At 40.1% G+C, this 22,978-nt stretch overlaps 1 protein-coding gene across 1 annotated transcript in view; it reads right to left on the bottom strand.

Moving 5' to 3' along the window:
- The window catches only part of LOC128699781 (KICSTOR complex protein SZT2), an 807,931-nt gene that overhangs the window by 565,176 nt on the left and 219,777 nt on the right, over nucleotides 1-22,978 (bottom strand). Inside the window, 4 exon segments of the mRNA XM_070102247.1 lie at nucleotides 9,234-9,396; nucleotides 13,221-13,348; nucleotides 13,499-13,577; nucleotides 14,079-14,306. Coding sequence (XP_069958348.1) covers nucleotides 9,234-9,396; nucleotides 13,221-13,348; nucleotides 13,499-13,577; nucleotides 14,079-14,306 — 598 coding nt within the window.

The raw sequence follows: 22,978 nt of genomic DNA, 5'->3' as shown, positions 1-22,978 counted from the left end.
GTACAGGTACTGTACTTCCCACCTCCAGTACTGTAACATCTCTCCCATCCTTCATAGTACAGGTACTGTACTTCCCACCTCCAGTACTGTAACATCCTCACCCACCCTTCAAAGTACAGGTACTGCACTTTCCACCTCCAGTACTGTACCATCCTTCATAGTACAGGTACTGTACCTCCCACCACCAGTACTGTACCATCCTTCAATGTACAGGTACTGTACTTCCCACCTCCAGTACTGTAACATCCTCACCAATTCCTCATAGTGCAGGTACTGTACTTCCCACCTCCAGTACTGTACCATCCTTCATAGTGCAGGTACTGTACTTCCCACCTCTAGTACTGTACCATCCTTCATAGTGCAGGTACTGTACTTCCCACCTCTAGTACTGTACCATCCTTCATAGTGCAGGTACTGTACTTCCCACCTCTAGTACTGTACCATCCTTCATAGTGCAGGTACTGTACTTCCCACCTCCAGTACTGTACCATCCTTCATAGTGCAGGTACTGTACTTCCCACCTCCAGTACTGTACCATCCTTCATAGTGCAGGTACTGTACTTCCCACCTCTAGTACTGTACCATCCTTCATAGTGCAGGTACTGTACTTCCCACCTCTAGTACTGTACCATCCTTCATAGTGCAGGTACTGTACTTCCCACCACCAGTACTGTACCATCCTTCACAGTGCAGGTACTGTACTTCCCACCACCAGTACTGTACCATCCTTCATAGTGCAGGTACTGTACTTCCCACCACCAGTACTGTACCATCCTTCATAGTGCAGGTACTGTACTTCCCACCTCTAGTACTGTACCATCCTTCATAGTGCAGGTACTGTACTTCCCACCACCAGTACTGTACCATCCTTCATAGTGCAGGTACTGTACTTCTCACCACCAGTACTGTACCATCCTTCATAGTGCAGGTACTGTACTTCCCACCTCTAGTACTGTACCATCCTTCATAGTGCAGGTACTGTACTTCTCACCACCAGTACTGTACCATCCTTCATAGTGCAGGTACTGTACTTCTCACCACCAGTACTGTACCATCCTTCATAGTGCAGGTACTGTACTTCTCACCACCAGTACTGTACCATCCTTCATAGTGCAGGTACTGTACTTCCCACCTCTAGTACTGTACCATCCTTCATAGTGCAGGTACTGTACTTCCCACCTCTAGTACTGTACCATCCTTCATAGTGCAGGTACTGTACTTCCCACCTCTAGTACTGTACCATCCTTCATAGTGCAGGTACTGTACTTCCCACCTCTAGTACTGTACCATCCTTCATAGTGCAGGTACTGTACTTCCCACCTCTAGTACTGTACCATCCTTCATAGTGCAGGTACTGTACTTCCCACCACCAGTACTGTACCATCCTTCATAGTGCAGGTACTGTACTTCCCACCTCTAGTACTGTACCATCCTTCATAGTGCAGGTACTGTACTTCCCACCACCAGTACTGTACCATCCTTCATAGTGCAGGTACTGTACTTCCCACCTCCAGTACTGTACCATCCTTCATAGTGCAGGTACTGTACTTCCCACCTCTAGTACTGTACCATCCTTCATAGTGCAGGTACTGTACTTCTCACCACCAGTACTGTACCATCCTTCATAGTGCAGGTACTGTACTTCCCACCTCTAGTACTGTACCATCCTTCATAGTGCAGGTACTGTACTTCCCACCTCTAGTACTGTACCATCCTTCATAGTGCAGGTACTGTACTTCCCACCTCTAGTACTGTACCATCCTTCATAGTGCATAGTGCAGTACTGTAGTACTGTACCATCCTTCATAGTGCAGGTACTGTACTTCTCACCACCAGTACTGTACCATCCTTCATAGTGCAGGTACTGTACTTCCCACCTCTAGTACTGTACCATCCTTCATAGTGCAGGTACTGTACTTCCCACCACCAGTACTGTACCATCCTTCATAGTGCAGGTACTGTACTTCCCACCACCAGTACTGTACCATCCTTCATAGTGCAGGTACTGTACTTCCCACCTCTAGTACTGTACCATCCTTCATAGTGCAGGTACTGTACTTCTCACCACCAGTACTGTACCATCCTTCATAGTGCAGGTACTGTACTTCCCACCTCCAGTACTGTACCATCCTTCATAGTGCAGGTACTGTACTTCCCACCTCTAGTACTGTACCATCCTTCATAGTGCAGGTACTGTACTTCCCACCACCAGTACTGTACCATCCTTCATAGTGCAGGTACTGTACTTCCCACCTCTAGTACTGTACCATCCTTCATAGTGCAGGTACTGTACTTCCCACCTCTAGTACTGTACCATCCTTCATAGTGCAGGTACTGTACTTCTCACCACCAGTACTGTACCATCCTTCATAGTGCAGGTACTGTACTTCCCACCTCTAGTACTGTACCATCCTTCATAGTGCAGGTACTGTACTTCCCACCTCTAGTACTGTACCATCCTTCATAGTGCAGGTACTGTACTTCCCACCTCTAGTACTGTACCATCCTTCATAGTGCAGGTACTGTACTTCTCACCACCAGTACTGTACCATCCTTCATAGTGCAGGTACTGTACTTCCCATCTCCAGAAGTCATGTCTGACTAATCATTTCTCTTGAAGTCCTAAGAGTCACCTCACACTTCAACATCATGTCAAATACCATCATTCCACCACAGTTACACATGTCTGATAGATGCTCAAGCCCCTACCACTAAAAACCACATTCACACCCCCTCCAACCCTTCCTGGAATGTTATCCCATCCCCTACACCCCCTTCCCATCACCTTGGAAGAAACGAGGGAAAATATTGTGGGGAAAAGTATAGTGGAGAGAAGTATGGTGGGGAGGGGAGAAAGTATGATGGGGAGGGCAGGAAGTATGATGGGGAGGGCAGAAAGCATTGTGGGGAAGGAAGAATGTATGGTGGGGAGGGGAGAAAGTACAGTGGGGAGGGGAGAAAGTACAGTGGGGAGGGGAGAAAGTATGGTGGGGAGGGGATAAAGCATGGTGGGGAGGGTAGAAAGTATTGTGGGGAGGGAAGAATGTATGGTGGGGAGGGGAGAAAGTACAGTGGGGGAGAAAGTACAGTGAGGAGGGAAGAAAGTATGGTGGGGAGGGGAGAAAGTACAGTGGGGAGGGGAGAAAGTAGGGTGGGTAGGGGAGAAAGCATGGTGAGGAGGGGAAAAAGTATAGTGGGGAGAAGAGAAAGTATGGTGGGGAGGGAAAAAGTACAGTGGGGAGGGAAGAAAGTATGGTGGGGAGGGAAGAAAGTATGGTGGGGAGGGGAGAAAGTATTTTGGGGAGAGGAGAAAGTATGGTGGGAAAGGGAGAAAGTGCAGTGGGGAGGGGAGAATGTACAGTGGGGAGGGGATAAAGTATGGTGGGAAGGGGAGAAAGAACAGTGGGGAGAGGAGAAATCTAGCAGGGAAGGGGGCAAAGTATGAGGGATGGGGTAAGAGAGTATGGTGGGGAAAGAGAGAAGATAAATGTATAGTAAGTAGGGGAGGGAAATATATGATGGGTGGAATGAAGAACAAGATGAGCTACATTCACAACATGCAAAGTACTTCACACTACTGGTGTTACAAAGGATAAATAGTTTACTTGGAAGGAACCACAGCATCAGTATCAGTAGATAACAGCCAATTTTGGTGGTACCAATGGGTATCGTTTAATGTTTACAGCATTTGTATAAACCTGAAACTGAGTACAGTAGACGTCTGGTTTTCATAATTAATCTGTTCCAGAAGGTTGGCCTAAATCTGAAATGGCCAAAAACTGAAGTAATATTTCCCATAAGAAATATTATAAATCCAATAAATCCGTTTCAGACACCCAAAAATACAGTGGTACCTTGGGATACAAATTTAATTTGTTCCAGAGGGCTGTTCGAGTGCTGATACCAAACAAATTTGTTCCCATAAGGAATAATGTAAATTAGATTAATCTGTTTCAAACCCCCAAACATACACTTACAAAAGCACTTACATAAATACACTTACATAATTGTTCGAGTTTTGAGGTGTTCGTATCCCGAGGTACCACTGTATTATTAACAAAATACGTATACATTTTATAGAGAATAACTATAGTTTTACATACAGAAAACAATGAGAAATAAATATAAATGACTAATTTTAATGATAAATGAACATTACATACCTTTATTGAAGACTCTTGTTGGTGATTAGTATATACATGGACTTGTAGTCCCAGAGGGACTACATCCCAGGCTATACCTACCGGCTACACACACTGCGGCCTACACCCATATTATTACCATCGATATATCATGTTCACTGAGTTTAATAATTTCTAACAACTACCTTTAGATGCCATCATAAACAAAGGGAGAAGTACATAATAAATAATTCATGCCGAGAATTGTAAACAAAAGCCTTATGTACTATTAACGGCGGTTACTGGCCAACGCAGATTCATACATGTTTTCTCTGAAGCTGGACCAGAAAAAATGTAATGTTTACCCTCCACCAACCCCTCGATAGCATATAAACTTTGCGTGTTTATATGCTATGTAACATGTTTCTTATAGTATAATTTTGAAGAAAATATCATAGATGGATTTATGAAAATGTCTATATTAACTTAAAATAAGACATTTAATGTGCCCAAGAGTGATTATTATTAAACATACATTGCATATAACACTGTATGTTTAATGCTATGTAACGTGTTTTTACATAATTTTGAAGAAAATATCATAGATGGTTTAACGAAAATGTCTATATTAATGTAAAATAAGACAATTATTGTGCCCAAGAGTGAGTCAGGAACGTATGAGCGACCCAGTTGGATGCGTCTGGTACCATCAATTTCCAAGCTGATGTACGAAATCCAGGAGTAAATTTCACCCAAAAAAGTGCTCAAAATCCGAATTGCACAATTTCCGCACCAGCTGAAAACTGGGTGTCCACTGTATTAGTACAGGCAAAACTTTTGCTATTATCCTATCAATACAGTCAGAGGCATACTTAAGGTATGGCAGGTATGGCACATGCCCTGGGTGCCACTTGAAGGGCACCACCACTGAGCAGTTTCTATTAAAGTCGGACAAGCCGTCCTCAGATAGTGGAAAAAAAGATTCAGGTGTATGATCTTTGATTATCATGGGGTGAACACCTCCAAGGGTCAAGGCAGACTCAGTACTCTTGCTCTGCTAAGTATACAAAGAGAATAAACTGACAAAAATGAATCTGAGCACATCATAGACCAATCTGCATCGATGAAAGCAAGGAAGGTACAGTTGTAATTTTCATGTAGTGCCATAATTTGTTAATTAACCCTTTCAGGGTTGGTGTCATACTAGTGCGGATTGCACGCCAGGGTTGGTGCCGTACTAGTATGCGGAAATTCTAGCGCCTTCAAATCTAGCGAGAGAAAGCTGGTAGGCCTACATATGAAAGAATGGGTCTGCATGGTCAGTGTGCACAGTATAAAAAAAATCCTGCAGCATACAGTGCATAATGAGAAAAAAAAACTCTGACCGTGTTTTTTGTTTAAAACAGCGACTTTGCAGTGTATTTTTGTATGGTATTTATGGTTGTATTCTCATTTTCTTGGTGTCATTTTATAGAATGGAAGACTTGTTACAGAAATTGACATGATTTTGATTGGTTTCACAATGAGAAGTACCTTGAAATAGAGCTCAAAGTAGCAGAAATGTTTAATTTCTGCCAATGTTCAAAAGTAAACAAATCATGCCACGCATCCAATACATGTCAACTGGTGAGTCTAATATTTTTTCACACGTGCAATGATATTATTTATACCATTTTTACACTAATGCAATAGTCTGTATAACAGTAAATCTACTATTTTTTGTGAGAGTAAAAGTTCAAAGTGGAAAGCAAAAGAAATGTAAAGGGGAGTGGGGATGTGACTAATGAACAGAGAAAATGTTATTTAAGTGCCTAGAATGTCTGTCTTGTTTATTCTAAGCCCTATTTCGAAATTGGCATCTTTTGAGATTTGTGTGAAATTGGCAAAACTGCCAATTTCTGAAATCAGTAATTGGCTTGTTTCTTGTACTCATCTGATAGAACAAATGGAGTTCTAACAAAATATCTATGATTTCTGTCGACTGGTGCATTGGAATTGGCCAAAAATAGGGCTCAAAGTGGGCGAAATTGCCGATGCATAAACATCGTCGAGACTAACTTCGTGAGAGCATAATTTCGTAAGTTTTCCATCAAATTTCATACTTTTGATATGATTATGATCGGGAAAAGATTCTCTATCATTTCATAAGAAAAAATAATTTTTATTTTTGTTGAAAAATTTTCAACCCTGAGAACAAGTTTAGGAGAGGGCTTCTCGACCCTGAAAGGGTTAAAAGATTAATGAGCTTGCACAAATAACCCACACATAGGAGAAAGGAGCTTACAACAACATTTTGGCCCGACTTGGACCATTTACAAAGTCGGACTGAAACGTCGTCGTAAGCTCCTCTCTCCTATATGCGGGTTATTTGTGTATTGTTCCAGTCATGGTATTGTGCCTTTTTGTTATTAATGAGCTTGATTTGTGTTTTTTAGCAGATTTTATGGTAAAATTATCCCCAAAAAAATAGGTGTCAGATGTTTGGACAGAAGCACAATTTTAGTGCTTGCCATAGGCGCTATTTTCTGTAGATGTGCCCGAGCACTGTTCACCAGCTGTGAACCAAAAACCAGGTTGGTATGGTTAGCAACCACACACTCAAGCAGATGACTGGGATATTAAAAACTTTTCTTCTACACATTAGGTAAAGCAATAGAACACTGAATAACAACACAGTGGAAATGGAATCAGTATACAAGAGGGCTATTTCTCATTACTAGGCTGAGATAGGACCAAGAGCTACAGCTCAGCCCTACTCACCACAAACTCAAATAGGCAATGACAACAGCATAAAAATCCTGTGACATTTGATTAAAACAACTGTAAATCACAGAACTTACCTGTAAATTGTATATTTAGTCACAGTAAACAATTTATTCATTGTAAACCCCTGTATTTATTTACTGTAAAAATTTATGAGTACAAGAAATTCCCAACAAAGAAACAAGATGCATTCTTAGTTTTCAATGTAAAGCATAAATGCATTATCTGTATAGATAAATAGTACACAGAAGTCATGTTTCACACATGTTTGTGCTGCAGCTCAGCTCTTAGAAAACTGTAATGTTGGTAGAACTGCCAACAATGTTAGGTAAAAGGACACATGTGCAACTAATGCAACATTTTATTGTGGAAACATTGTCACAATAAAATATTGCATTAGCTGCACCTGTGCCCCTGCTAGAAGTCCAAGCCCCTCGCCCACAAAACCTCCTTTACCCCCTCCCTCCAACTTTTTGGGGACGACCCCTACCCAGCCTTCCTTCACCTACAGATTTATATGCTCTCCAAGTCATTCCACTTTGTTCCATTCTCTTGAAATGACCAGACCACCTCAACAGCCCCTCTTCAGCCCTCTGACTAATACTTTTAGTAACTCCACACCTGCTAATTTCCACACTACAAATTCTCTGCATAATATTACACCATAACACTGCCCTTAGACACATCATCTCCACTGCCTCCAGCCGCCTCTTCGCTGCAGCATTTACAACCCATGCTTCACACCCATATAAGAGTATTGGTACCACTATACTCTTGTACAGTAACTTCTTTATCTCCACAGATACCTCAACGCACCACTCACCATTTTTCCTTCATCAATTCTATGGTTAACCTCATCCTCCATAAACCCATCTGCTGACAAGTCAACTACCAAATATCTGAAAACATTCACTTCTTCCATACTCTCTCCCTCCAATGTGATATCCATTTTTTTCTTTATCTAAATTGTTTGATACCCTCATCACCTTACTCTTATCTAGGTTCACTTTCAACTTTTTACCTTGAAACACCCTCCCAAATTCAGCCACTAACCTTTGCAACTTTTCTTTAGAATCCCTCAAGAGCACAGTATCATCAGTAAAAAGTAACTGTTAATTCCCATTTTGTATTTGATTCCCCATTATTTAATCCCACCCCTTTCCCCAACACCCTAACATTTACTTCTTTTATGAAAATTGTGCCCCTTTTGCCTGTTATAAAATTTCAAGTGCTTTAATAGCCCATAATCCTCTGCATATTATACACTTTCAAATTATTGTATTAATTATTATTATTACAGTATTATTGTTTTTAACCCTTAAACTGTCCAAACGTAGATCTACGTTTGCATCACTAGCACTCCAACCTTGATTTTCTCCATAAGAAAGCATGTAAAATAAGCATGGATCTACATTCGGAGTGCTAGCAGTACAAACGTAGATCTACGTTCGGACAGTTGAGGGGTTAACTCAATGGCCATCTCCCACCAGGCAGGGCGGCCCACAGAAGAAAACACATTCATCAACATTCGTTCAATCGCCATCTTCCCTGAAGCATGCAGACATCACAATCAAATTACTCTCTGCAATATCCTCACCCCTCTTTCAGAGTGCAGGTACTGTACTCTGCACCTCCAGGACTTGAGGCTGACTAACCACATTCCCTGAATCCCTTCATAAGTTACCTTGCTCACACTCCAACAACACATCCATTAACAACTACATGTTGTCATGCACTTGTCTAACATGTACACATAAGCCTGCTGGATGTTAAAGCCCCTAAACCTGAAAGCCTCTTGTATTCCTTCCCTTCAATCATTCCAGAGGAGTATTAGTAGCAGTAGCAGCAGTCATAGCAGTAGTTGTAGTAGTCGCAGTAGTCCTAGTACTGGCAAGTCCTAGTAGTAGCAGCAGTTCCAGTAGCTGTAGTCCTAGTAGTAGTAGCAGTCCTAGTACTAACAGTAGTCCTAGTACTAGCAGTAGTCCTAGTACTAGCAGTAGTCCTAGTACCAGCAGCAGTCCTAGTACTAGCAGTAGTCCTAGTACTAGCAGTAGTCCTAGTACTAGCAGTAGTCCTAGTACCAGCAGCAGTCCTAGTACTAGCAGTAGTCCTAGTATTAGCAGTAGTCCTAGTACTAGCAGTAGTCCTAGTACCAGCAGTAGTCCTAGTACTAGCAGTAGTCCTAGTACTAGCAGTAGTCCTAGTACTAGCAGTAGTCCTAGTAGTAGTAGTCACAGCAGTGAATGTAACTTGGGAGAGTTGCAACTTAAGAACCTCTTATGACCACAAAACTACACATGGTAACAATCCATATCATTACCAGTTAGTGAATGCTTCAAGGGTACTCACCGCCTGTGCCAGCTGCCGGTAGTTACAGTTATGGAGATGGACCGCCTGAGGTGAGGGAGAGGTAACAACACCATTCTGTGGTTCCACCCAACACTCAGTAACTATCTGTATCTCTCCATCAGCTTCCACACTGTCCCCTTCCTCCCAGTCCTCATCAACAATACTGTAATAGCAATAAAAAACCACTGTTTACACACAATATATTTAACACTGCAAATACTATCAATCTTAGATTAAGGTCAATTAGAGATGATTTAAAATTAATATGCATGCAGTAAACCTAGGTAGTACGTTGGTAGACAGCAACCGCCCAGGGAGGTACTACCATCCTGCCAAGTGAGTGTAAAACAAAAGCCTGTAATTGTTTTACATGATGGTAGGATTGCTGGTGTCCATTCTTCTGTCTCATGAACATGCAAGATTTCAGGTATGTCTTGCTACTTCTAGTTACACTTAGGTCACACTACACATACATGTACAAGCGTATATATACATACCCCTCTGGGTTGTCTTCAATTTTCTTTCTAGTTCTTGTTGTTGTTTATTTCCTCTTATCTCCATGGGGAAGTGGAACAGAATTCTTCCTCCGTACGCCATGCATGTTGTAAGAGGCAACTAAAATGCTGGGAGCAAGGGGCTAGTAACCCATTCTCCTGTATATAGTACTAAATGAAAAAGGAGAAACTTTCGTTTTTCTTTTGGGCCACCCCGCCTCGGTGGGATACGGCCGATGTGTTGAAAGAAAGAAAGATGCATGCAGTAAACTCTTTTCTGAAGCTCCTCTATACAGTTCAATTTTTTAAGTGCAACTGAAAAAGTACATACATAATTGAATAGCGAATGGAAATCCCTTCATAGTCAGCACTATTTAATTTTGAATGCCCTTTCTCAGTCACATTTACAAAAAATAACACTATGCACAAGAGTATTATAAGAGAGCGTATTGCAATCTTATACAGGTCGAGAATTTTGGTAACACTCGGTCAAGCATTTTAAAGTCATTTTTTTTGTCTAAAAAAGTATCATATATATTGTGCTACATGACCATAATGAACTGTACTTTAAAATGTGTAGAAAAGCTGATATTTTTCAATTATTTTTCATTTTTTTTTTTATTAACACTGACCATGTCCCATCAAGGCAGAGTGACCTAAAAGAGAAAAAACACTTTCATCAACATCATTCACCTCATCACTATCTTGCCAGTGGAGTGCCTACACTACAGTTAAAAAACTACAACACATCAACACGCCTCCTTCAGAGTGCAGGCACTGTGTTCCCCACCTCCAGGACTCAAGTCTGACTTGCTGGTTTCCCTGAATACCTTCATAAATGTTACTCTGCTCACACTCCAACAGCATATCAAGTCATAAAAACCATTCGCCTCCACTTGCTCCTATCTAACACACTCACACACACTTGCTTGAAGTCCAACCCCCTTGCACGTAAAACCTCCTTTACCCCATTCCTCCAACCTTTCCCAAGACGACCCCTACTCCTGTCTGAACCACCTCAACAACCCTTCCTCAGCCCTCTGGATAATACTTTTAGTAACCCCCGCACTTCCTTCTAATTTCCAAACTACAGGTTTTCCCCATTATATTCACACTGCACATTGCTCTCAGACACAATATCTCCACTGCCTCCAGCCTTCTCCTTGCTGCAACATTCACCACTCGTGCTTTACACCCACATAAGAGCATTGGTATAATTATACTCTAAGCTTCCATGGATAATGTTCTTTGTTTCCACAGACTCCTAAGTGCATCATTCACCTTCCCCCCCCTCATCAATTCTATGATTCACCTCACCTTTCACAGATTCATCCACTGACCAGTCCACTCCCAAATCTCTAAATACGTTCACTTCCTCCATACTCTCTCCGATCTCACATCCAATCTTTCATTACCTAACTTTTTTATCCTCATCACTTTAATCTTTCCTATGTTCACTTTTAATTTCCTTCTTTTACATACCCCACCAAACTCATCCACCAACCTCTGCAACTTCTCTTCAGAATCTCCCAAAAGCTCAGTGTCATCAGCAAAAAGCAACTGTGTTAGATTCTTTATCTTTTAATCCCACACTTCTTGCCAACACCCGAGCATTCACTTCTCTTACAACCCCATCTATAAATATACTGAACAACCATGGTGACATCATGCATCCCTGTCTAAGGCCTACTTTTACTGGGAAATAATCTCCTTAATTTCACTATCCTAATAAAAACTTCACTGCTTTCAGTAACCTGCCACCTATTCCATACATTTGCAACATCCCACATTCCCATCACAGAGAGTTGACACCCTTCTCAGAAGCTCTCACTATGACACCTCTCATATTATATAACCACTGAACCAACATATAACTCACACCACACAGAAACCACACCACACAGGAACCACACCACACAGGAACCACACCAGATAGGAACCACACCAGACAGGACCCACACCACACACGACCCACACCACACACGACCCACACCACACACGAAACACACCACACACGACCCACATCACATATGAACCATACCCCCGGCCGGGATTGAACCCGCGGTCATAGAGTCTCAAAACTCCAGCCCGTCTAGTGGTTAGCGCGACGGGCTGGAGTTTTGAGACTCTATGACCGCGGGTTCAATCCCGGCCGGGGGTATGGTTTATTTGCAATCGTGTCATTACGATTTCTTAAGTCACATCACATATGACCCGCACCACACACGAACTGCACCACAAACGACCCACACCACACACGACCCACACCACACATGGCCCACACCACACATGACCCACACCATGACCTACAAAATTCCAAATGGGGAGTGAGGCACATGCATATCTGTTTGATGATGTAAAACTAATGAAGAGAACAAAAACAGACGAAAAAAAAGGTTCCATATGGATCTGGACAATCAGCAAGACTAATCAGATAAGTGGTTGCTTGAATTCAATCCCAGCAAATGCAAGGTTATGAAGACTGGAGAAAGGGCAAGAAGACCAGACATATGAGACAGAGGTTGCTGACTTCACCCTAGGAGAGAGACATATGGGTGGGCACAGTGCCTACCATATTGCCAAAGGATCATATCAACAGAAAAACCTCTGCAGCCAATGCTTGCCTAATAAATCTAAGAGTGACCTTAAAGAATCTCAATAGAGTCATTCTAGAGCCTTTATAAAACATATGTCAGGTCCATCTTGAGAGTATGCAGCACCAGCATAAAACCCATACTTGAAAAAGCATGTTAAAAAACTGGAGTATGTGCAGAGGTAGGCAGTGAAACTAGTTCCAGAAATAAGGGGTATAAGCTATAAGAAAGGACTAACAGAACTTAATATAATGAACCATGGAACAGGTGGGGGTTTGAACCCTTGGCATGTGAATCCTACAACTAATAACACTGCAGGAAAGAAGAACCAGGAGAGACATGATAACATACAAAATATTCAGAGGAATTGATAGGGATAGGCTGTTGGAAAAGCGGGGAAAACATGTACTCTTGTCACAGCTGGAAGGTAAAGATGTAGATGAGCCACAAGGATATCAGGAAGTATTTCTTCAGTCTCAGAATGGTCAGAAGTGGAACAACCTTGACAAAGCGTGCTTATGAGACAGAAAAAAGAACACCAGCAATCCTACCATCATGTAGAACAGTTACAGGTTTCTGTTTCACACTCACTTGGCAGGAGCGTAGTGCCTCCCTGGGCAGTTGCTGTCTACCAACCTACTACCTAATCCATGTATATTTGAGAAAGCTTTTGTAAGCAACTCTCACTGTTGTAAATTCTTGGGTCCATACCTGGAGTATACCTGGAGAGGGCTTCAGGGGTCAACACCCCCACGGCCCAGTCTGTGACCAAGCTTGTGACCATGTCTTATTTCAACAATTAAAGACAACTGTTTAATGACTGACAGTGACTACTTCCTTCCTTAGGTCACCCTATTTTAGTAGGAAACAGGTAATGTGTTAACACTTTGCCAGCTTACCTATCTCTACTGCAGTTTGATATATGCGGTGGGAAGATCACATACTGAGCAACACAGGGAAAGGTAGCCAGTCCTCCTTGAGAGCATGATTCCAGCAGACGTTCACCTTCACTTTCACTCAGCTCCAACTGAATCAAGTCACAAATATCATAATTAAGCAACACTGCTCTTTCTAACACTGTAACTTAGACACTTATAAAATTCAGGTTTATTTAGCAGATTGGTTTTCATACACATTACCAAATTAAAGTAAAAATTTAAAAGAGTTAATTTATCACCTTCATGTCAAACTCTCGGACCATTGTTACAATTCCATTACAAGAATATGCATAGCTGAAGCCTTCTTGGAGTCTTATTCTGTAAAAGTAAAGAGCAGTGATCAACCTTTTATCAAAGTCCAACATGCAGTGCATATAACTCTTAGCTACACAACAAAATTTAGTGCGAATTTGCATTACAAAATTTCAGTTACACAATCAGTTATCAATTATAAAAGTTCATGGAATCAAAATTTCGTAATGCAGATCTTCACTAATCAAGGTCTGACTGAACAAGAAAAGAGAAAACAAACAAGCAGCCAGCTAAATAAAAATAATTAATTCGGTATTAACCTTGGTAATAAGACAATTATTATTCAGTCCTGGGATTGATCAAGGTCCCAGGACCAAAACATTTTCTAATATGTCCTAGTGTTTGTTCATGTGTCTTTCTCCATTGGTCATAATTCTAAATGAGATCAGAGCTAATGAGAGTCAACTGTACCTCACTGCTTTCCTTCATTAAAATTTTTGCGATCGGTACACTAATTACATGTTAATGTTTCTTAGACTTACTTCAAAAATAATCCATGAAATTTACCTTGATAGAGTGTTGAGAATTCTTGCAACAGAATTGAGAGAGACAGCTGGAGCACTAGGAGCCTGCACTGCCCAGATCCACCGTCGATGATGCAGGTAACGAGAGAGGAGGGCCATGTTATGAGTGGCCGACTTTGTTGTACCCACCTTTAAGTACACAGACTTACTGGATGAGCTGATTGGTGTTTCAGGAACAATGCTCAACAGGTTACTGGGCATCTTGTCATACCTTGTAAATAGGAAAAGGAAGCAAAATTAATCATGCTGGTATAGTGGTACAGTAGGGCCCCACTTAAACGGCGGGTTAGGTTCCAGGCTGTCGCCGGAAAGCAGACATCGCCGGAAGGCAGAACTCCATTTTTTTTCCATTTATAAATGCATATAAATGCCAGACAACAAGTTTACACTAAATTATATTAAGTTAGTAATAGAACTAGGCATTAAAAACACACAAAGTAAAATACAGTCACAGTAAATTCATTACTTATCTTAAAGTATTTGTAATCTTAATATAGGGAGAGAGGTGAGTAGTACTTATTTGTAGGAAGTCAGGTGCAGGTAGCCCAGGTGTAGGTAGCACTGGCTCCCCGTCTCATACTTAATATACGATATTTAAAACATCCCAAAGAGGTAAAATGCACATACAGTACACTCATTATTTACCTTAAAATATTTTTTTTTTTTCAACAAGTCGGCCGTCTCCCACCGAGGCAGGGTGACCCAAAAAAAGAAAGAAAATACTTTCATCATTCAACACTTTCACCACACTCGCACATTATCACTGTTTTTGCAGAGGTGCTCAGAATACAACAGTTTAGAAGCATACACATATAAAGATACACAACATATCCCTCCAAACTGCCAATATCCCAAACCCCTCTTTTAAAGTGCAGGCATTGTACTTCCCATTTCCAGGACTCAAGTCCGACTATATGAAAATAACCGGTTTCCCTAAATCCCTTCACTAAATATTACCCTGCTCACACTCCAACAGATCGTCAGGTCCCAAGTACCATTCGTCTCCATTCACTCCTATCTAACACGCTCACGCACGCCTGCTGGAAGCGTGTAGTCTTAATATAGGAAGAGAGGCGAGTAGTATTTATTTGTATAAAGTCAGTGTAGGTAGCTGGTAGGTGTAGCCTGCCTGGGCTACACCTACCGGCTACCTACACTGTGGCCCAGAGCCATATTATTAACATCGACATGCCTTGTTCACTGAATTTAATAATTTCTAACAACTACCTTTAGATGCCATCATAAACGAAGGTAGAAGTAATGAATAATTCATGCCAAATATTGTAAACAAAACCAGAGTGGGGGAGTGGCTGGGCCAAACGCAGATTCATACACGTTTTCTCTGATGGCTGAACAGAGAAAACGTAATGTTGACCCTCCACCCGGCTCCACAAGTATTATTATCAGAGCATATAAAATATGCAATAAATGCCAGACAACAAGTTTACACTAACTTATATTAAGTTAGCAATAGAAATAGGCATTAAAAACACAATAAAAGGTAAGATACACACAGAGTACACTTATTACTTACCTTAAAATATTAATATTAAAGTGTGAGAGGTGAGTGGCAGGGTGTTTATTGAATAAAATCAGAATGGCACACCATCATCCTCTAACTTGGCACTTAAAACAAGAGGCTTACGACTTCTCTTTTAATTACAGCTAACCTTAGACACCATCGTCAATGAGAGCCAACTAGTTAACGAAAGAGTAAACGAGAGAGAGAACGAGATACAGAATTGAGACAATATAAGAACACAAACTGAACAGGTAGTGGACGATCACTTGGTCAGGCGAAATAAATGCGTATTAATATGTATCTACTTTTAGTTCATTCACGTCCATTTGTAAGAGTTTGTAAAACATTTACCTCAATATTTTTTTATTTTAATAATAATTACCTCACAATACAAATATTCTTACATTGTGTACAAGTTGTACAAGTTAGTTCAGAATAAACAAACAGCAGCACACCATTTTTAGAGTGAATGAAGATAATAATAATAATAATAATAATAATAATAATAATAATAATATTATTAGTATTAATATTATTAATAGTTTGGAGGGATATGTTGTGTATCTCTATACATATATGCTTCTAAACTGTTGTATTCTGAGCACCTCTGCAAAAGCAGTGATAATGTGTGAGTGTGGTGAAAGTGTTGAATGATGATGAAAGTATTTTCTTTTTGGGGATTTTCTTTCTTTTTTTTGGGTCACCCTGCCTCGGTGGGAGACGGCCGACTTGTTGAAAAAAAAAAAAAAAAAAAAAAAAAAAAAAAAAAAAAAAAAAAAAAAAAAAAAAAAAATTATTATTATTAATAATAACAATAATAATTATTATTATTATTTATTATAAAAAGCACTAAACCCACAAGGGTTGTGAATTGCTATACATAGAGTAAAGGCATACAAAAAGAATATTTTCCTACAGTTACCCCCCAGTGTTTGACTAGAGAAAACGTAATTCTTCCGACACTACCTACACAGCTGCTTTGTAAACAAATCTCATATTTACATCAATTTTTATTCTGTGAGTGTATGTATCATGTTTATATGCTATGTAATGGGTTTCATATATAATTCTGAGGAAAATATCATAGATGGATTAATGAAAATGCCTATATTGATGTAAAATAAGACATTTAGTGTGCCCAAGAGTGATTATTATTACGTAGTATTGGCGTCATGGGTAGAGAGAGACTTGGCAATTTTAATGTGTACCTGCACACCAGCACAGTGTGTAAGTATATTTAGGTACAGGTACACATAAGTATAATTATCAAAGTACATATAAAATATGCAGTAACTTTAAAACACTTGAAATTTTGGAAAGTTTCCTGACATAATAGATGTGGTCACGGAAAATGTAAACAAACCGGGTGGGGGGCGCCTTATTTAAAAGATTGCTTGCCGTATAGCAAATTTTGGTCATAATTTGACATCGCCGTATTAGCAGAACGCCGTAAGGCAAAACGCCGTAAAGCAGGGCCTTACTGTATTATTGATAAATTAGACAAAAGTGTTGCCTGTGTGTCTAATTTATCAACTTGATGGTTCTCTGAATCATTTATCTACAGTGGTATTGTTATAAAGGTGTGTAAATGCTAACCCATGAGGGTTATACAACACCTAGGGAATGGGAGGGGTCGGGGTAATCAGCTTTGATCTGAAGGAAACGGTAGCTCTAATTCTTTGGATTCAAAGCCCTTCACCAACTTCAAGACATTTCTCCCTTGAAGGGAGAACAATACAACTGTACAAATTTCTAATATAAAACCCAACCAAATAATAAGCAATGGAACGGTATTAAAAGTAAAAGAGTTAATTAACAACTTCACTCATATAATAAGGCAAACCGTTATTTAATGCAATCAAGAATCCTTGATAACTCTCATCATTGTACCTTGATGTATGGCAACATCTGCTCACCACCTTCCTTCCATCATTGTCCAGTTGTACTAACAGCAATAAAACTTTTCTTTAATCACAAATACCCAGGTACCTAATTCAATTTCAGTTGCGAGATTCAATCACAAGAATTGTGTAAATACTTCTGCTCTTATTCCATGAGGAAGTGTAGAAGAATCCTTCCTCCGTAAGTATGCGTGTCGTAAGAGACACCTAAAATGCCAGAAGCAAGGTGATAGAAGCCCCTTCTCCTGTATACATTACTAAATGCTGGGAGCAAGGTGCTAGTAACCCCTTCTGTATAAATTACTAAATGCTGGGAGCAAGGTGCTAATAACACTTTTTTCTGTACGTATACATTACTAAATGCTGGGAGCAAGGTGCTAGTAACTCCTTCTGTATAAATTACTAAATGCTGGGAGCAAGGTGCTAGTAACTCCTTCTGTATAAATTACTAAATGCTGGGAGCAAGGTGCTAATAACACTTTTTTCTGTACGTATACATTACTAAATGCTGGGAGCAAGGTGCTAGTAACTCCTTCTGTATAAATTACTAAATGCTGGGAGCAAGGTGCTAGTAACTCCTTCTGTATAAATTACTAAATGCTGGGAGCAAGGTGCTAATAACACTTTTTTCTGTACATATACATTACTAAATGCTGGGAGCAAGGTGCTAGTAACTCCTTCTGTATAAATTACTAAATGCTGGGAGCAAGGTGCTAGTAACTCCTTCTGTATAAATTACTAAATGCTGGGAGCAAGGTGCTAGTAACTCCTTCTGTATAAATTACTAAATGCTGGGAGCAAGGTGCTAATAACACTTTTTTCTGTACGTATACATTACTAAATGCTGGGAGCAAGGTGCTAGTAACTCCTTCTGTATAAATTACTAAATGCTGGGAGCAAGGTGCTAATAACACTTTCTTCTGTATGTATAGTACATTACTAAATGCTGGGAGCAAGTTGCTAGTAACCCCTTCTGTATAAATTACTAAATAAAGATAAGATAAAGATTTATTTCTTTGTAAAGGTGCTAGTAACTCCTGTATAAATTACTAAATGCTGGGAGCAAGGTGCTAGTAACTCCTTCTGTATAAATTACTAAATGCTGGGAGCAAGGTGCTAGTAACTCCTTCTGTATAAATTACTAAATGCTGGGAGCAAGGTGCTAATAACACTTTTTTCTGTACGTATACATTACTAAATGCTGGGAGCAAGGTGCTAGTAACTCCTTCTGTATAAATTACTAAATGCTGGGAGCAAGGTGCTAATAACACTTTCTTCTGTATGTATAGTACATTACTAAATGCTGGGAGCAAGTTGCTAGTAACCCCTTCTGTATAAATTACTAAATAAAGATAAGATAAAGATTTATTTCTTTGTAAAGGTTATAATGTGTAATTACATTGTTGGTTTGCTAAGTGCAAAGAAAGACACTATCATGCCAGGGCATTTTGGGTAGATTAATCCTAGTACACAGTAATTACTTAAAACTAGACAAGATAATAGTGGTTAACTTGATTACAATCTTCTTTCTTTTCTTTCAACACACCGGCCGTATCCCACCGAGGCGGGGTGGCCCAAAAGGAAAAACGAAAGTTTCTCCTTTTACATTTAGTAATATATACAGGAGAAGAGGTTACTAGCCCCTTGCTCCCGGCATTTTAGTCGCCTCTTACAACACGCATGGCTTACGGAGGAAGAATTCTGTTCCACTTCCCCATGGAGGATTACAATCTTATCTAATCTTAATACTAATGTGAGGCAGTCGAGGTGAAGGTTTATAAGAATAATCTAGTAGTTGCACATAATAAAAACAATATTACAATTAATGGTTCAAGCAGCAATATTTCACTGAATGGCAGATGTTTAATAGCTTAGAGGTCACATAATATAATTAATTAGAAGTTGTTTTGGTTGATTTGGTCAGTATTGAGAGATGAGATGATTTTTTAGCTGTTCTAAATTTATTAGTCAGGGGATCCTTTATCAGTTCTGGTAGAGAGTTCCAGATCTTCGGACCCTTTATGTACATAGTGTTTTTGCATTGTGCGAGACTGACACGAGGGATGTTGAAGAGTACCTTATGCCTTGCATTGTGACTGTGTGTTTGGTTGTAACTACCAAGGGAAGTTTAAGTGGAGGGTTTAAAGTTAAATTTAATGTTCTGTATATGTAGTAGGCACAATAATATGAGTGTGTCTCATATATTTAGCACACTCAGGCTGGGAGCAAGGGGCTAATAACCCCTTCACCTGTATAAATTACTAAATGCTGAGAGTAAGGGGGTAGCAACCTCTTCTTCTATATAAATTATTAAATGCTGGGAGCAAGGGGCTAGTAACTCTTTCTCCTGTATACATAACTAAATGGAAAAAGAAGAATTTTATTTTTTATTAACACATTGGCCGTTTCCCACCAAGGCAGGGTGGCCCTAAGAAAAACTTTCATCATTCACTCCATCACTGTCTTGCCAGAGGCATGCTTACACTACGGTTATTAAACTGCAACATTAACACCCCTCCTTCAGAGTGCCATCACTGTACCTTCCATTTCCAGGAATCAAGTCTAGGCTGCCAGTTTCCCTGAATCCCTTCATAAATGCTACCTTGCTTACACTCCAACAGCATGTCAAGTCCCAAAAACCATTCGTCTCCATTTGCTCCTATCAAACATGCTCACGCACACTTGCTGGAAGTCCAAGGCCCTCGTGCACAAAACCTCCTTTACCCCCTCCCTCCAACCCTTCATAGGCCGACCCCTACCCTGCCTTCCCCCACTACAGATTTATACTCTCGAAGTCATTCTATTTCGTTCCATCCTCTCTACATGTCCAAACCATCTTAACAACTCCTCCTCAGCCCTCTGGATAATAGTTTTAGTAATCCCACACCACCTCCTAATCTCCAAATATGGATTCTCTTCATTATGTTCACACCACACATTGCCCTCAGACATGATATCTCCAGTGCCTCCAGCCTTCTCCTTGTTGCCATCACAACCCATGCCCCATGCCCATATAAGAGCGTTGGTATAACTATACTCTCATACATTCCCCTCTTTGTTTTCATGGATAAAGTTCTGTCTCCACAAACTCCTTAGTGCACCACTCACCTTTTTCCCCTCGTCAATTCTATGTTTTATCTCATCTTTCATAGACCCATCCGCTGACACGTCCACTCGCAAATATCTGAATATATTCACCTCCTCCATACTCTCTCCTTCCAATCTGATATCCAATCTTCCGTTACCTATTTTTTTTGTTATCTTCATCACCTTACTCTTTCCTATATTCACTTTTCATTTCCTTCTTTTACAGACCCTACCAAATTCATCAACCAACCTCTGCAACTTCTCTTCAGAATCTCCCAAAAGCTCAATGTTATCAGCAAAAAGCAACCTTGACAGATCCCACTTTGTGTTAGATTTTTTATCTTTTAATCCCACACCTCTTGCCAATACCCGAGCCTTCACTTCTATTACAACTCCATCTATAAATATGTTAACAGCCATGGTGACAACACACATCCCTGTCTAAGGCCTACTTTTACTGGGAAATAATCTCCCTCTCGATTACATATTCTAAACTGAGCCTCACTATCCTTGTAAAGACTCTTCACTGCTTTCAATAACCTACTTCCTATTCCTAATCAGTATGTAATATTGATTTAATTGTTAAAAAAATTATTTTTTGTGAACATTTTTGTCTGGAACAATTAATTGTATTTACATTAATTCTTATGGGAAATATTATTTCGGTTTTCAGCCGTTTTGGTTTTAGGATGAGCTTCTGGAATCGACTACGGCCGATAACCAAAGGTCCACTGTAACAATAAGGTACCAGAAGAAATTGTCAACAATAAAGTTGTTACAATAAAGTTGTTAAGAGAGAAGTGTAGAGGAGAGAGAGAGATTTTGGGAAATGTTGAGTGAATGCGTGGGGAGTTTTGAATCAAGTGTGAGAGTAATGGTGGTTGGGGATTTCAATGCTAAAGTGGGTAAAAATGTTATGGAGGGAGTAGTAGGTAAATTTGGGGTGCCAGGGGTAAATGTAAATGGGGAGCCTTTAATTGAGCTATGTGTAGAAAGAAATTTGGTAATAAGTAATACATATTTTATGAAAAAGAGGATAAATAAATATACAAGGTATGATGTAGCACGTAATGAAAGTAGTTTATTAGATTATGTATTGGTGGATAAAAGGTTGATGGGTAGGCTCCAGGATGTACATGTTTATAGAGGGGCAACTGATATATCGGATCATTATTTAGTTGTAGCTACAGTTAGAGTAAGAGGTAGATGGGAAAAGAGAAAGGTGGCAACAACAAGTAAGAGGGAGGTGAAAGTGTATAAACTAAGGGAGGAGGAAGTTCGGGTGAGATATAAGCAACTATTGGCAGAAAGGTGGGCTAGTGCAAAAATGAGTAGTGGGGGGGTTGAAGAGGGTTGGAATAGTTTTAAAAATGCAGTATTAGAATGTGGGGCAGAAGTTTGTGGTTATAGGAGGGTGGGGGCAGGAGGAAAGAGGAGTGATTGGTGGAATGATGAAGTAAAGGCTGTGATAAAAGAGAAAAAGGTAGCTTATGAGAGGTTTTTACAAAGCAGAAGTGTTATAAGAAGAGCAGAGTATATGGAGAGTAAAAGAAAGGTAGAGAGAGTGGTGAGAGAGTGCAAAAGGAGAGCAGATGATAGAGTGGGAGAGGCACTGTCAAGAAATTTTAATGAAAATAAGAAAAAATTTTGGAGTGAGTTAAACAAGTTTAGAAAGCCTAGGGAAAGTATGGATTTGTCAGTTAAAAACAGAGTAGGGGAGTTAGTAGATGGGGAGATGGAGGTATTAGGTAGATGGCGAGAATATTTTGAGGAACTTTTAAATGTTGAGGAAGAAACAGAGGCAGTAATTTCATGCACTGGTCAGGGAGGTATACCATCTTTTAGGAGTGAAGAAGAGCAGAATGTAAGTGTGGGGGAGGTACGTGAGGCATTACGTAAAATGAAAGGGGGTAAAGCAGCTGGAACTGATGGGATCATGACAGAAATTTTAAAAGCAGGGGGGGATATAGTGTTGGAGTGGTTGGTACTTTTGTTTAATAAATGTATGAAAGAGGGGAAGGTACCTAGGGATTGGCGGAGAGCATGCATAGTCCCTTTATATAAAGGGAAAGGGGACAAAAGAGACTGTAAAAATTATAGAGGAATAAGCTTACTGAGTATACCAGGAAAAGTGTACGGTAGGGTTATAATTGAAAGAATTAGAGGTAAGACAGAATGTAGGATTGCGGATGAGCAAGGAAGTTTCAGAGTGGGTAGGGGATGTGTAGATCAGGTGTTTACATTGAAGCATATATGTGAACAGTATTTAGTTAAAGATAGGGAAGCTTTTATTGCATTTATGGATTTAGAAAAGGCATATGATAGAGTGGATAGAGGAGCAATGTGGCAGATGTTGCAAGTATATGGAATAGG

This window comes from Cherax quadricarinatus, chromosome 81, assembly GCF_038502225.1.
Source record: "Cherax quadricarinatus isolate ZL_2023a chromosome 81, ASM3850222v1, whole genome shotgun sequence".
NCBI lineage: Eukaryota > Metazoa > Arthropoda > Malacostraca > Decapoda > Parastacidae > Cherax > Cherax quadricarinatus.
The sequence above is the reverse complement of the archived record's forward strand: the minus strand, read 5'-3'. Positions and strand labels throughout refer to the sequence as shown.